The sequence below is a fragment of the Hipposideros armiger genome, unplaced genomic scaffold, assembly GCF_001890085.2.
Source record: "Hipposideros armiger isolate ML-2016 unplaced genomic scaffold, ASM189008v1 scaffold_92, whole genome shotgun sequence".
Classification (NCBI taxonomy): domain Eukaryota; kingdom Metazoa; phylum Chordata; class Mammalia; order Chiroptera; family Hipposideridae; genus Hipposideros; species Hipposideros armiger.
This window is the reverse complement of record NW_017731442.1, coordinates 1,142,102-1,158,228: the sequence shown is the minus strand read 5'-3', so window position 1 is coordinate 1,158,228 and position 16,127 is coordinate 1,142,102. Positions and strand designations below refer to the sequence as shown.

The 16,127-nt window shown below is 37.8% G+C and overlaps 1 protein-coding gene across 2 annotated transcripts in view; it reads right to left on the bottom strand.

Moving 5' to 3' along the window:
- Positions 1 to 90: 90 nt before the first annotated feature.
- RAD51 (RAD51 recombinase) overlaps positions 91 to 16,127 on the bottom strand; it is a 42,694-nt gene continuing 26,657 nt past the window's right edge. The window contains exons 6-10 of one of the 2 annotated variants that reach the window (XM_019645067.1): positions 10,811 to 10,905; positions 3,294 to 3,407; positions 2,841 to 2,970; positions 2,493 to 2,614; positions 91 to 1,745 (exon numbers count right to left, since the gene is read on the bottom strand). In XM_019645067.1, the coding sequence (XP_019500612.1) occupies positions 1,622 to 1,745; positions 2,493 to 2,614; positions 2,841 to 2,970; positions 3,294 to 3,407; positions 10,811 to 10,905 (585 nt within the window). In that variant the 3' untranslated portion in view covers positions 91 to 1,621. The remainder of the gene's footprint in view (positions 1,746 to 2,492; positions 2,615 to 2,840; positions 2,971 to 3,293; positions 3,408 to 10,810; positions 10,906 to 16,127) is intronic. The other variant, XM_019645066.1, reaches the window with a different exon arrangement.

Genomic DNA, 16,127 nt, shown 5'->3' with positions numbered 1-16,127 from the left:
GTGATTATATTCCCCTTTGTTTATTTGTTATCAGCTCATTCTTGACACTTCCATAATTGTTTTCTAATACAGAGGCTGTTGCAGACAAGTAGAAAAGCAATACCAAATAGTTCAGAATAAGCTCTTTGGTTAGTTATTTTAGTGAAAATTTTAGTTACACGTAAAACATAGGCAGAGAGCTGATTTTAACCTATTAGGGTCTAGTCCACCTAAGCAGGTGTTCCTGACCCTCTCCTGTTCACTTAGAACCAGCAGCACAAAGCTTAATCCCACCCCTACAAGAAAAATTGAGACAATTTTCTAGGTCAAAGGCACTTAAATACTTTATAGGTCTAAAAGGCTGAGATGCTTTTAAACAAGAAGCTTTCATTCTAGAATCTGTCACTGTGGCTTTATTATACCATCTCAGGTTTTGTGGTATAGAAATGAAAGAAGACCTGAGAGATACTGTCTTTAAAGCCAGGAAACAGTAGAACTGCTTTTAAAACAAAGCTGCATTAAAGTGACTGTATCTGCCTATCTCCCTACATATAGTCAGATCAACACAGGCAACCGTAGATATTTTCACTGCCTTTCTTTCACTTCCAATACTAGCTGAGATGCCGTTTGAAACTGGAAGAGCTGGTTAAAACCCAGCCTGAGTAGAAAAGTTTGACGGGGAAGAAGAGTATCTCAAACCCCTGAAGTAGAATAATCCAGGCAAGTATCAGGCCTCTACAGAGACTTATAGAATAAAAACAAAGGCCACAGGAAAGCTACTGTATATCCATCTTGTAATAGTCTATTAGGTTGAAGGACAATAAAAGCTCAGTCATCTGAATGTAGATTTCTGTTTTAAGTTTTCAGTTTTAAAGCAATAGAAATTGATCACCTCTATCAGTACCAAACAGATATTATGAAGGCCCTATCTTGCATACTTAGCTCATACCAGAATAACTTCTATAAACAGCACATTTAGTACAAATAACTACTTTATTAGCAGACCTACGCTGAATCTACTTACTTAGCCTCTGGAATGCCTAAAATTCCAGAATTATCTTGAGTTGCTCTGAGCAGTAAAAAAAAAAAAAATCCCAAGCAAAGTAGAGGGTGAAGGGCTGGTGCCCCAGCAGGTCTGCTCTGTGCCCCTTAACTAAAACAAATTCTTACGTAAGTTACTTCAGGCATACAAACTTAAAAACCTCTGACTGACAGTTTTACTGACAGAGGAAAAAAAACCTGTCAGGAGACCCATTCCCTTTGCCACATAACTCAGGCATTTTTTTCAACATTATTCAGACAGAGAAGAGTCAGGTCTTTTTTGGAGACAAGATTGTCCAGCTGTCAGTCCTGAGTCAACCTCAAGGCACTATGTCAAAGGTATTCCATACACCGCCCCCACCAAAACCAAAGAATTCACACAGAGATTAATACACTCTCAAAGGAATAAACATTTCAGATCAGTTTGTGACTACTGACCTGTCTCCTGTTTACATCATCAGAAAAGCTGATACAATAGCTGTTTTTCTGGAAGCCTGTTTCTGGAAGTCACAACAGGAAGAGGCCTGCGAAGAACCCCAGGGAGCAGTCTTCTCCATTAGGCTGCAGCACTTAGGTTTATCACAGGAAAAAACCCAATGATTCAGTCTTTGGCATCTCCCACTCCATCTGCATTGATGGCAAACATAGCTTCAGCTTCAGGAAGACAAGGAGAGTCGTAGATTTTGCAGATTCTGGTTTCCCCTCTTCCTTTCCTCAGGTACAGTCTGACCCAAACACAGACCAAAACACCAAAGTTATTATAATTTAAAAATTCTATTCCTCAGATGAGTACTAGATTTATAATGCTGAGAAATGGGGAACAGAGTGAAAAAGGTGAAGGGATAAGAAATACAGATTGGTAGTTATAAAAACAGTCATGGGGATGTACAGTAAAGCACAGGGAATATAGTCAATAATATGGTAATATCTATGCATAGTGCCAGGTGGGTACTAGTCAGGGGGAATCACATCATAAGTTATACAAATGTCTAACCACTATGTTGTACACCTGAAATTAATATAAAATAATACTATATAAACTAATCGAAAAATTTTAAAGGGGGGAATAAAAAAATTCTATGCCTATTTATGGTAGATCTAAATATTTTGGGGATGTATATACTTATTAGGACTTTGGGGATCTTTCTGTATTCCTTAGGGCACTTCCAACTTGGAGGAATCCATTTCTACCCTGCTTCCCCGCTTAGTGAATTTTCCATATTAAAACAGTTATGTTCTTTTAATAATGAGGGAGAAACATATGAATTCTTCATATTCAGTCCTCCACATTTGAAGGCTTTTAATTCCTTTATGAACTAAAAGCAAACACTTACACTACCCAGAACATTACAATTAGATTTAGCAAAGGCTCCTTTGCTTTAACAGTGTTCAAATGGAAATGTTATATCTTCATGTCTACTTCACAGTTAACATTACATTCCAAAATGAGGTCATCTACCCCATCACTTTACCTGGTTGTTGAGGCATGAGCAATGATATTTCCTCCAATAGGTTTTTTAGGATCCGCAGCGAACATAGCTGCTCCATCCACTTGGGCTACCACCTGGTTGGTGATTACCACTGCTACACCAAACTGATGTGGAAAAGATAAATGTCATTTTTTGTGGCCACAGACATTCCAAGGACCTTACTGCTGCTACCCTTTCCCCCACAAACTAGTGAATGACTACTATCTCTCTTCATATCTAACTGATAATATCGTGATGATACCAGACCCTGATATCTTGGCCTCTCAGCAAGGCTCCTGGAATTGGTGGCCTCTGAAATTAGGCATTCTCTGTCCCTACCCAACAACTTACCTCATCAGCAAGTCGCAGAAGCATCCGCAGAAACCTGGCCAAGTGCATTTGCCTAGCTGAAAGTTCACCTCGACCGGAATAGTCTGTTCTGTAGAGAGCGGTGGCACTGTCTACAATCAGCAGTGCATACCTACAAGGAACAAGGATTCTCTGAAGCCTATTTCTAGCTTATGTCAGATTGTGCTTCCTTCCTCACTATGCTAAAATTTCATATTCAGTTACACTGAGGTACCATATAACAAGTTAAAATTTCTAACACGTTTAGGTGGGTTATGGCTTCATTTTTTAACAGTGACTTGACTTTAACCACAAAGCAAGAGTGTCAAAATAGGAACTAAAACTTAAATCGCCCCATTTCTAATTCAAGCTACTATCAATTTGGCCAAATAGTCTATTCAAGATTCAGAATAAGGGCCCTGGGAACATATTCATTGTCTTCTACTGAGCACATACCTGGACTCAACCATCATGGCTGATGCTTGGTACAGTAGCTGGGTCTGGTGGTCTGTGTTGAACCCACGAGCATATGCTACATTATCTAGGACATCACTGCCAGAGAGGCCATATCTAGAAGAGAGAACATTTATAGGCTGCATCAGAACTCAGGCAGATCAGAAATTCATCTCTAACAAAGAAATTACCCAGATGGGTAGGTAAGAGTTGGTGTTGGGGCTAAAGAATATTAATTCCCTTTCTATTAGGAAGTCCAGGCAAGCGAGAGCGAGAGCGAGAGAAATTGCCTCGGAGTAATCTACCTGGCAGGACTTCAGGATAAATCAAATAAGTTCTTTGAGGACTCCTGAACTAGAATGAGAAATTCCCAAATATAAGGTAACAATGTTCTGGAAAACCCAAGAGCTACATGACAATTGGGACTGAAACAAAAATAATGGTTAAATGAATGATACCGTAATTCATCTTATACCTCAATAAGGATTTTTTTCCCTTTGCATTTAAAGAAGGCAAATAAAGTATCTCTTATTTTCTTATAACAATCTATATTTTTTCACCTTTGTAACTCCTACCTAAGACAGGTTTGAGTAAGACAGTTTTCATTCTCATTAAACATACCATAATAGAGCCCCATTTATTCAAAGATAGTTTGATTTATGCATCTATCAAGACTCAACTAAATGCCTATAGTTTTATAAAAATGTCCCTGTACCTTTCAAATAGATGTGATTCTCCCTCTTCCGCACTTCCAGAAAAACTGATTTAGGACTTTTTATGGACTTGTGAGGAGCTACCCTGCCATTCTTTGACTAACTACAAATTCCTTGAGGGGAGACTAAGCCTCTCTACCTAGTACATTTTTTAAACCTAGGAAATTCTGAATAAATGTTGCTGAATAAAACTTTTATCCACAATCCAAACAAAAAGCATATACATCACTTTAACCCATCACATTTTCATATTAAAGTCACCTAAAATCATTATAGTCCATAAATACAATATGTAATAATTCAAAAGAGAATCTGCTTAAACAAATCAATTAAAAAGTACTGTAATTCTTTGAGAACCAAAAGTTTCTGTTTATGATTTTATCAAATCTTTAAAGCAGTCTAGTCTATGTGGAGGCTGATTATTACAGAAACATATATTGCATCAAACCTATTTTTCTGAATCTTAGCTTTATTAGTTTTCTTCCTAAAAAGAATAGAAAAACAGGGCTGGCTGAGTGGCTCAGTTGGTTAAGAGTTGGCTTAAGAGCGCAAGCTCTGAGCAACAGGGCTGCTGGTTCGATCCCACATGGGCCAGTGACAGCTGAGCTGTCGCTGAGCTGCCAACAGGTGACAGGATCGCGTAGCTGGTGTAACAAGATTGCCTGTTTGATGGTGGGCTATGCCCACCCGCAACTAAGACTGAACTCGGTACCTTGAGCTGAGCTGCTGCCCGGATGGTTCAGTGGATAGAGCATGCACTCTTAACAACAAGGCTGCCAGGTTCGACTCCCGCATGGGATGGTGGCTATGCCCACCCGCAACTAAGACTGAGCTTGGCACCTTGAGCTGAGCTGCTGCCCGGATGGCTTAGTAGACAGAGCGCGTGCTCTGAACAAGGCTGCTGGGTTCGACTCCTGCATGGGATGGTGGCTACGCCCACCTGCAACTAAGATTGAACACAGCACCTTGAGCTTAGAGGCCACGAGCTGAAGCCAGATGACGACTGGCTCCCTCTACCACAAAGATAGAACAACAACTTGGCCGGTCCCCTCCCCAATTCCCCAATAAAATCTTTAAAAAAAAAGAGTGCGAGCTCTGAGCAACAGGGTCGCTGGTTTGATTCCCACATAGGCCCGGGCTGAGCTGCCACTGAGCTGCCAACAGATGGCAGGATAGCTCAGCTTAAAAAAAAAAAAAAAGAAAAACAAAGGAATGTTCTAGCACTTGAAAATACACTGCAATAAACTAAACCTTGGTATTAGGAGATCCCACTCTACCCAACTGCATTTTCCACATCCTACAATGGATTCTTCATATTAGGCACACATAGTCTTGGCACTTTCCTAGACATTTCACCTCCTATTCTTCACTATCATCAACACAAATGGAAGTTTAGCCTTGGCATTAAGTGGATTGATGATAATGAATTATTAGTTAAGTCTAGGCATGAAGATAAGGTTATGGAGTAAGGACAGAATTTTACCTTGGGATCCTGACTAAGTAAAATGGGAATAAGGTGATAAAAATTTCCATATTTAAATTATGGCTGTTAAGATTTTTAAAGATTCAAGAGGGCTGAGTACTGTACTACACAAGTCTTCTAGTCTTGCCTCAAGAAACACTTATAATCTACTATTAGGAAGGGAGAATATCTTTTACTATCAGAACATGGATGGTTTACTAGAAAAACAGAGTTATCCTGTCTTTACACTCAGCAATGTTCACAAAGAAGACTATGTGAACTGTGCTTATGTTCCTAAAGCAACATGGATTTTTCAATTCCCACAATTTGGAAAAAGTTGGTTGGTAATAAGCATCTTCTCTCACAGTGTTCCCAGAACTTCCTTAAAGAATAACATAAATATGAAAAATTATTCCTGTAAAAAAATATTCATTTATATTTAATGAAAATATTCATTAACACAGACTTAATGAACCACAACTTGCAGGGAAGAGGTGTATTAAGTTGCGCATTTAACAAATCCCTCAGATGATTCTTAACATGTAAGTTTGTAAAACTCAGCTCTATCACCTCAAGGGGGGGGGGTCCTGTCATTTTCTTTCATAGTATTTAAAACAACTTTCAAAAAAGGGGGTCAAGGTGCCAGTTGGCTCAGTTGGTTAGAGTGCAGTGCTCATAACACCAAGGTTGCTGGTTTGATTCCCACATGGGCCAGTGAGCTGTGCCCTTCACAACTAGATTGAAAACAATGACTTGACTTGGAGCTCAGCTGCACCCTCCACAACTAGACTGAAAACAACGACTTGACTTGGAGCTGATGGGTTCTGGAAAAAAACACTGTTCCCTCAATAAAGTTAAAAAAGAAAAGAAAAGAAAAAGGGGGTGACACTGTAGCTAACAATTGTGGCCATGGTTCTCAAACTCTAGCAAGCATCTGGATCACGTAGAGAGCTTATTAAAAACAGATTGCTGGATGCTGTCCTCAGGGTCTTTGTTTCTGATTCAGTAGATCTGGTGTGGAGTCAATCTGCCTTTCAAACAAGTTCCCAGGTGATGGTGATACAGCTGTACTGAGGATCACATTCTGAGAACCTTGAGCTACAGTAACCTGAATGTGGGTTAATATTCTCCAACAAGGCATGGCAAAAATTAATCAGCGAGGGTTATTCTGTTATGAAAGGAAATTAGGTATTAGCTTAAGGAGGTCCAGTAACTTTCCCAAACTATGAATTTAAATGCAATATACATAAACAGAAATGCAATTATAGTTAGAAATGATTAAAATGAATTAATGAAACTTCTATTTAAACATATTTCTCTTTTAGTTGACAAAATAGTCATAAACATGGCCCTACTTAATAAATGCTAATTCATTCATTAACAAATACTGAATGCCCTGTTCTAGGGCTTAGAGATACAGTGAGTAATTAAAACAAAGTCCCTGTCCTCATAACCAACATTCTACTATCTCATCTATCCTGTCTGAACACTCAGTTATGTCAATGGACAAAATCTTAATGATTATTCAAAAGAGAACTCAACTACTAAAATACAGAGTGTGCCAAAAAATGTATACAACACATTTTAAGAAAGGAAAATTGTATTAAAATTGTAATACTCGATATATACCGATAACAAAAGATGAATACAAGTCACATTTGACTTCTGCAATTACAAGAGGTGCTCAAACTGGTTACTATCAGCATCCAGACACTTCTGATTATGGTGAACTACTGCTTGAGCAACGCTGACCAAAGTGTCCACTTGTATATAATTTTTTGGCACCCCTGGTAATGTACTGTACTTAAAAGTGTTATTTCTGTACAAGGACACCAAAAACAACTTTGAGAGGGACAATACAGTTTAGTGTAGTCATCTTTAAAAAACTAAGATCAGGTTGCAAGAGAATAATTATTTTTTCATGACAGGGATTTTGTAAGCAGGGGCAAAAAGGTACAATTATTGCTCCAACCTAATTTTATGTCTCAATGATATACACTTCGTGGCTTGGATTCCTCAAACTGTAAACTGGGAAAGGGAATTTGGTTACCATTATAAAACTAGAAAAGAAAATTCTCAACTTAGCGAGGTAGGTTCCAACTTAAGCCTGACATCTCAACATGCAAACAAATTCTATTTAATCACTAGGATTCAATAAAATGTGCAAGGACCAAATGATCACATTTGACCCTACATAAGGAAAAATAAGTAAAACAATTTTGAGAGTTTATTTGAAAGCCGTATTAGGGGATGTAGAAACTTAAATTCTTTACCAGCTTTACTGAGGTGTAATTTATATACCATAATATTGACCTGTTCTAAGTGTAAAATTCAATGACTTTTTAGTAAATTTGCAGAGTTGTACAACCATCATCACAATGCAATTTTAGAACATTTTCATCACCCCAAAAAAGAGTTCTCAAGTCTATTTGCAGTTACTTCTGTTCCTACTCCCAGTCCCAGGCAAACACTTCATCTACTGTCCCTATAGACTTTCCCCTTCTGGAAATTTCATATAAATGGAATCATATACTATGTGTCTAGCTTCTATCATTTAGTTTTTCAGGTTCATCCATGTTGTAACATGTACTGGTACTTCATTCCTTTTTATGGTTCAACAGTATTTCAGATAATGGGTAAATCAACTTTTGTTTATTCATTCACCAGTTGGACAAATGGGTCGTTTCAAGTTTTGGGCGATTATACTACTACTACAAACATCCACATACAAGTCTCTGTGTGGATATGTTTTCACATCTCTTGGGCACATAAGCACAATAAAATTGCTGGGTCATATGGTAAATTTATGTTTAACTGACACATTCTTTTCCAAAGTTACCGCACCACTTTATATTCTCACCAGCAATATATTAGGGTTCCAGTTTATCCACATTCTCACCAACACTTATTACTTTTTTATTATAATCATCCTAGTGGTGACATCTCACTGTGGTTTTAATTTGCATTTCCTCTTGACTAATGACAATAAGCATCTTTTCATTTGCCATTTGTGTATCTTCTTTGGAGAAATGTCTTTACAAATACTTTACCCATTTTTTAATTGGGTTGTCATCTTATTGTCCGGTTCTAAGAGTTCTTTATATATTCTGGGTACTAGACCCTTATCAGATTTTTCTCCTGTTTTTTTTCTAAAAGTGTTATAGCTCTTACATATAGGATTATCATCTTTCCAAAAAATTATAATATACATAAAATTTACCATGTTAACCTTTTAAAAATATACAGTCCAGTGGCAAGTATATTTCCACTGTTGTGCAACCATCACCACCAGAACTTTTCATCTTCCCACACTAAAACTGTACACATTAAACACTAACTCCCCATTCTCCTCACCCCCAACCCTTGGAAACCACCATATAATTTCTTTATGAATCTGACTACTCTTAAGTACCTCATATAAAAGGAATCACACAATATTTGGTCTTTTGCAACTGGTTTACTTCACAAAGCATGTTTTCAAAGCTCATCCATGTTGTAGCATGTGTGAGAATTTCCTTTTTGAGACTGAATAATATGCCATCATATGTATATATAACATTTTACCCATTCACCTCTTGATGGACATTTAAATTGTTTCCACCTTTTGGCTATTATACATAATGCTGCTATGAACACTGGTATACAAGCATCTGTTTGAGCCCCTGCTTTCAATTCTTTGGAATATATACCCAGAATTGGAATTACTGAATCATATTGTAATTTTATGTTTAATTTTTTGAGGAATCACCAGGCTACTACCCATTTTTAGTTAATTTTTAATGTATGGTGTAAGGTAAGGATCTAAATATATCTTTTTGCATTTGGATATCCAACTATATTAGCCATTATTTCCCCCATTAAATTGCCTGGGATCTTCATGAAAAATCAAGTGACTATAAATGAGAGGGTTTATTTTTGTACTCTCAATTCTGTTCCATTGGTCTGTCTGTCCTTATGCCAGCACCACACTGTTTTGATTACTGTTGCTTTAGAGTAAGTTTTAAAATTGGAAAGACTAAGACCTTCATTTTCCCCCGCAAGAATGTTTTGGCTATTCTGGGTCCTTGACATTTCCATATAAATTTTATCATCAGCTTGTCAATTTCTACAAAAAAGCCTGCTGAAATTTCAATAGGGATTGTATTGAATCTACAGATCAATTTCAGGGAGAATTACTCTTTTAATAGTATTGTGTCTTCCAATCCATGAAATGTGGAATGTTTCTCTATTTATGTAGATCATCTTCAATTTCTTTCAGCAGTGTTTTATATTGGGTTGTCGGAAAAGTCATGATGCATTTTTGCAACGAAAAACAGAAAAAATACGTCATGAATTTTCCGACAACCCAATAGTTTTCAGTGAACAAGTCTTGCACTTCTGTTAAATTTATTACTATTTTTAATGCTGTGAATGGGGTTGTTCTCTTAATTTTTGAATTGTTCATTACTAGTATATAGACGTGTCAACACCGTAGCCTACCACCTTGCTGATCTAATTTAGTTCTAGTAGTTTTTTTGTGTGTGTAGATTTTCTACCTACAAGATCATATCATTGGTGAATAAAAATGTTTTATGTCTTCCATTCTAATCTGGATGACTTTTATTTTCTTGCCTGATTGCACTGGCTGACCCTTCAGTACAATGTGGACTATAAGTGGTGAGATGGATACCCTTGCCTGGTTTCTGGTCTTATGGAGAAAGCATTCAGACTTCCATTATGTATTTAGTATGATACAAGCTGTAGGTTTTTTGTAGATGCCTTTTATAGGGCATCTGATAAATGTTCTATTCATTACTGAGAGTGAGATATTGATCCACAACTATTATGATTGAATTGTCTATTTCACCCTTCAATTATGCAAGTTTTTATTTCACATATTTTGGGCTGTTATTAGATGTGTATGTATTTATAATAGTTATACCTTCCCAATGAACTGAATTTTTAATTATGAAATGTCCTTCTTTGTCTCTAGTAATATTTTTTGTGTGTCTTAAAGTCTATTTTGTCTGATATTAGGATAGCCACCCCAATCACTTATGGTTACTGTTTGCATGCAAATCTTTTTCCATCCTTTTACTTTTAGCCTATTTGTGTCTTTGAATCTAAAGTGTTTCTCTGGAAGACAGTATATAGTTGGACCTTTTTTTTTAAAAATTCAGTCTGACAGCAACTCATAGATTTTTTACTAAAGTATACTTTTTCTCTACTTAGGAAGGTCATTCTTTTGAACCACACATACAACTTTGGGATATAGAGCAATAAGAGAAAAGATACTCTTCAGCCAGACTAACTCAAGGCAGTGACAAGTACAGCCATATTTCTCTCATCTAATCCAGAAGGTTTACCTCTCAGCCACTGCTAGCAGCCGTTCTGGCCTAAAGGTACCCTCAGTGTCAATGTACATGGCCTTTCCTTCACCTCCACCTCGGTCAATGGGAAGCTGGAGAGAACAAAAAGAACAGTAGAGATGAGTATTGTACTTGTGATATAACTGACCAACTTCCCATGATGGGTTTATAATTCCCCCATCTCTAATAAGGCAAAGGGAAAAAACACTTTAAAGTGACAGAGGTAAGTAGGAAACATTCCCTCCTGAGAGAAATACAGCTAACAGTCGATATGAAACTCACTGTGTCCCATAGAATGTGAGGTTAGAGTTGTGCCAGAGTTGAATTACTTGGAAATATAGTCCAAAGTAGGTGATAAAATTCTATGATTGCATACCAACACAAGACTTATCAAGCCTCTCAAGAGTACAAACATTTGGAAGATCATTCACCTTAGCTTTAGTAAGTAGAAAACCTAATCCAATACCCAATTAATTTCAGCATATCCAGACCACACTTACACTTATTGAGCAGAGTTCATTTCTGCATGTTACTAAAGGAGCTTGGCAATGCCCAAGCAAGTTTTATGTATGAGCCAGGAAGAAGAAAAAAGTGCTTGCTCCAAGAGTACAGATAGATGTTAAAAATGAACGAAAGGAGAACAAGGAAAAATAAATAATAGAAACTAAGAGTTTAAAAAAAAGAAAGAAAAGGGGCCGGCCCAGTGGCTTGTTGGTTAAGAGTTGGCTTGGGAGCACAGGCTCTGAGCAGCAGGGCCTTGGGTTCAGATCCCACATGGGCCAGTAATGCTGCGCCCTCTACAGCTAAGATGGTGAACAACAGCTCGACCTGTAGCTGGGCTGCCGTGAGTCGCTAGCGATGGCCTAGGCTGCAGTGGGCTGCCGTAAGCTACTTTGAGTGGCCAGCCGGCGGCATGAGCTGCTGCGAGCGGCCGTCTAATGCCCAGCGACCAATCTGCCTCAGCCGGGAAGAGCACAATGATCACAAGACCAACATGGGCCAGTGAAGCGACGTCCTCCACAACTAGACTGAAGAACAAAAGGACAGCAACTTGTCTGTTCCCCTTCCCCCATTTTCCAATAAAATAAAATAAAATAAAAAGGAAAGAAAAGAAAGGAATGCCATGAAAACTGTCTCATGAGCTACTCAAGGAAATCTTTGCTTTAGGCTACCCATCCCATACCAGACACCTTTGAGTTCTACAAATTTTACGTGAAGAATGCTCAAGGACAGTTTCCACCCTATAAATCTACTTTGGAGCCATAATTCACCTTTAAATTCTGAGGAAAAACCCTGAGGATATTTTATATTAAAGGCCTGGCAGCACCAAATTTTCTTTCTTTGCCTATTTCTTAGAAAAAGTTTTATTCTCAAAATTACAAAAGTATTCTGTGTTTGTATTAAATATAAAAAGTAAAAACTGAAAGCTGTCATCACTGCCCTCTCCCAAAAGTTATCTTCCAGATCATTCTCTATGCGTTGTCAAACAGTTTTTATTACTTGTGGTTCTGCCACTTACTGTATGTCCCTGAGAATATTGTTTCTTTTTCTGTAAAATGTAGATAAAACCCACCTTCTGGGATGCTTTTGAATATGAAATAATTTATATATAAAGTGTTTAGCACAGTGACTAATATACAGAAAGCACTTTGAAGACTTATGATATTCTCTACCTCTAGCACACTGATTTTAGCATGCACTCAGTTACAGAAGGCTTGGTTAATTTGGGAAGGAGAAAATGATTATGTTATCATTTGGCAGGTTGGCAGATAAAATCTTTCAAATCATAGGAATACACGGAAGAGGCAAAGGATATGTATACAACAAGAGAGGGTCTTGACAGAGAAAAGGTTTGGAAACACTGACCAGAAGACAGAAAGCAGAAGCTGCCTAAGATTTTTGGAAAGAAGGGCCGGCCGAGTGGCTCAGTTGGTTAAGAGCTCGCTCAAGAGTGCAAGCTCTGAGCAGCAGCAGTTTGATTCCCGGCCCGAGCTGAGTTGCCGCTGAGCTGCCAACAGGTGGCAGGATGGCTCAGCTAAAAATTAATTAATTAATAAATTAATTAAAATAAAAAAAAAAATATTTAACTAGACTGAAGAACAAAACGACAGCAACTTGTCTGTTCCCCTTCCCCCAATTCCCCAGCACTGTTCCCATCCCCCCAATTCTCCAATAAAAATCTTTAAAAAAAAAAAGATTTTTGGAAGGAAGAAAATTTTGATACTTAGAGGGCTAAGTCCCCAGGAATTAAGGTTTCCCCTTCTCTCACTTTCTGGTATCTTTAGTGCTACTGTGAGAGGTGTTTCTTTCCCAGCTAGGTAGACCTCCTTCCAGCTAGGGAAGGAGAGAGGAGACAGGTGGCTGGACACAGGCAGGCAGACTGACAGCATAGGCGTGGACAAGGTCCCAGTGTATTACTGGACCAGTCTCAAGGGGATGGACTACATGCTCTGTACTCCATCTCATTTTGTCTCCTCTACTTTGCCATCCCAGTGCCACCACAGCTATCTTGTGTTACTAGACTTGGACACAACCAAGTTAGCTATTTTAAATAACTACTTAGGGGGGAGGAGGGTTGTTACTTTGTGAGGGGTGAAAAGGATAACTACTGCATTGTTCTATACACCTGAAACTAATAATAATTAAAAAAACTACCTAGTACCATAATTGAACTCTTCTTCCTGTTTTTATAGTGATGCAGGTTGTTTTGAACTTTCACCCTTTTATAATGTTGTGGTGTAAATTCTTTGTACATTTATCCTTGACCATATGTGAAAAGTTCTGCAAGACACACTTTCTATCAAAGGGCATGGACATTTAAAATTGGTACTTATATTAAACTGTCTTCTCAGAATTTTAAAATTACACTAGTACTGGGGCAGCCGGTTAGCTCAGGTGGTGAGAGTGCAGGCTCTTAACACCAAGGTTGCCGGTTGTATTCCCACATGGGCCAGTGAGCTGTGCCCTCCACAACTAGATTGAAGACAATGACTTGACTTGGAGGTGCTGGGTCCTGGAAAAAACACACTGTTCCCCAAAAACGTTTTAAAAAAATAACAATAAATAAAAAATAAGATTTGAATAAGCATGAGCTGTTCATTCTTATAACCTAACTGTGACTCTCAACTTTATGAAACTTCACTATTAGACAGAGATCTAACACATAATGGGGCTTCACTTCATTAAGTTGAGAAAAGATGAACAAATGAGAGCAGATAATATTTAGATTTAAATAGTAATCTAGTATTCTCTCTCTACTTCTGGCTCTAGCTCTTAGGCTGATGAAATGTAATCCTTTCTGTTATTAATGAATTAGTTATTTTTTTTCTCTGAAAAAGGTATCAAAGATCTATAGTTGTTCAGCCACCTGTGAATGTTCAGTTATTTTTACAGAGGTTATGTTTGAGAATTTTGCTTCAGTTTATTGTTGACAGGCATTATCTGACTGTTTAATAAACATTCTCAGGATAGGTTTCTGTTTGTACAACTTAAGAGTGTCAGTGTGATATGCTAAGTTGCCCTGGTAAGTATAGGTATTGTGTAGTATACTCTAAATATTTATTCCACATGAATCCCTGTCAAAACAACAGAGGGAAAACATTTCTATTTAAAAAGGTCACACATCATGTCAAATGATCAACGTGAGGGTGATATTTTTAAACAGTACTATTTCCCTTTAGCTAACAATTTTCTAATGGTGCTCAGGCTATAAGCTATCACTTCCACAGCTTACTACCACTCTTCTTCTCAATGCTTCCCCATTATTACCTTAAAAGTTCTATCCCCCTCAGTGGCCCGTTAGCTCAGTTGGTTAGAGCAGTGCTCATAACACCAAGGTTGCCGGTTCAATCCTCACATAGGCCACTGAGAGGCGCCCTCCACAACTAGATTGAAACAACTACTTAACTTGGAGCTGATGGGTCCTGGAAAAACACACTGTTCCCCAACGGAAAAAAAAAATTTGTAAAAAAAAAAAAAAAAGGTTCTATCCCCTTTTCCTTCTTGGAATTATTTGTGAGGAGAGCCAACAATGGCTTAGGTCTACTTGATACTAAAATCCTAACTTGACTGTCTCTTAAGACATATGGTAACATTTTGGTCTGCAATGAAAAGATTAATAGAGCAATCAAGGAACGAAATGCAGTTAAAATGACAAATGAGGAAGGAAAAGGATGAGAAAAACAAGAGACTATCAAGCTGGGTCTCCTGATGTTAGATAAACTTTTATTCATAAAGAACCAGAACATTTTTCTATCTCAAGAAATGGCACTCACCAGTTCGAGACAGGGTAGTGACTGATAAAGGACCTATCTGTAACATGAGAAAAATGAGACAGATTTTCTTGGGTGAATTGAGAAAATCAGCCTCATTATTATATAAGTCTCTGCAGATTCATGTTTTACTAAATGTGAACCCTATGCAACAAGACACAGGGTCCTATCAAAATCCATATTTTTTATGACACATACCATCCTCAACTATAGCAGTATATCAATGTAATGAACATTTTTTATAAAGTGCTAATTAATACAGAATAAACTACGAAGGACAGTTCACACTTGCTTTATAAAGGAAAAAACACAAAAGAAAATTTGTATTTGATGTCTAATTTATAAATAGGCTCCAAGAACTATTATTATTTTGTTGAGAGTATAGGAACTTAAACTAAGATGGAAAGATACTAGGAAGCCTCCTCTATTATACTGATATAAGGAGGCAGATTTCATTTCAGCTGTTCTTGAATTCCATCAGTAAGTTGTGTCCATGGGATAACTGAGTATAATCCATCTAGATTAAAATAATGCCATTTTCTTCTTAATACCTAAAACCGTAACAAAGCCCAAAAAGATTGCTACAGAAGAGTTGGTACATGGGAATGGACCAGGTTTCAGGGTACTTTGTGGGCCAGCCACTCACGGCAGCATAACCTTAAAGCCAGGGAATGTTTGGACCCCACTCAGAGAGGAAAAAGGATTCCCCAAAATACTGCAAAAATTGCAAAACAGTAAAGTTTGTTCACTTTCTCTTCTATATCCTCCTCTCTCATAGATCTTTCATTTTCAGAGATTCCTGTGTTACTTCTCTATATAGGACTTAGTTCTACATCTCTAAATACTGCTGGAAATGTTTACTTGGTTGTTTGTCTCATCACTTCAAAACCACCATCTTTGAACTTGACCGCATCCTTCCATTAAAATGGTTTCTCTCGGGCCAGCTGAGTGGCGCGATGGTTAAGAACTGGCTTGGGACGCCAGAGGGCCCGGTTCGGATCCCACATATGAGGGCCAGTGACACTGCCCTCCACAGCTAAGAT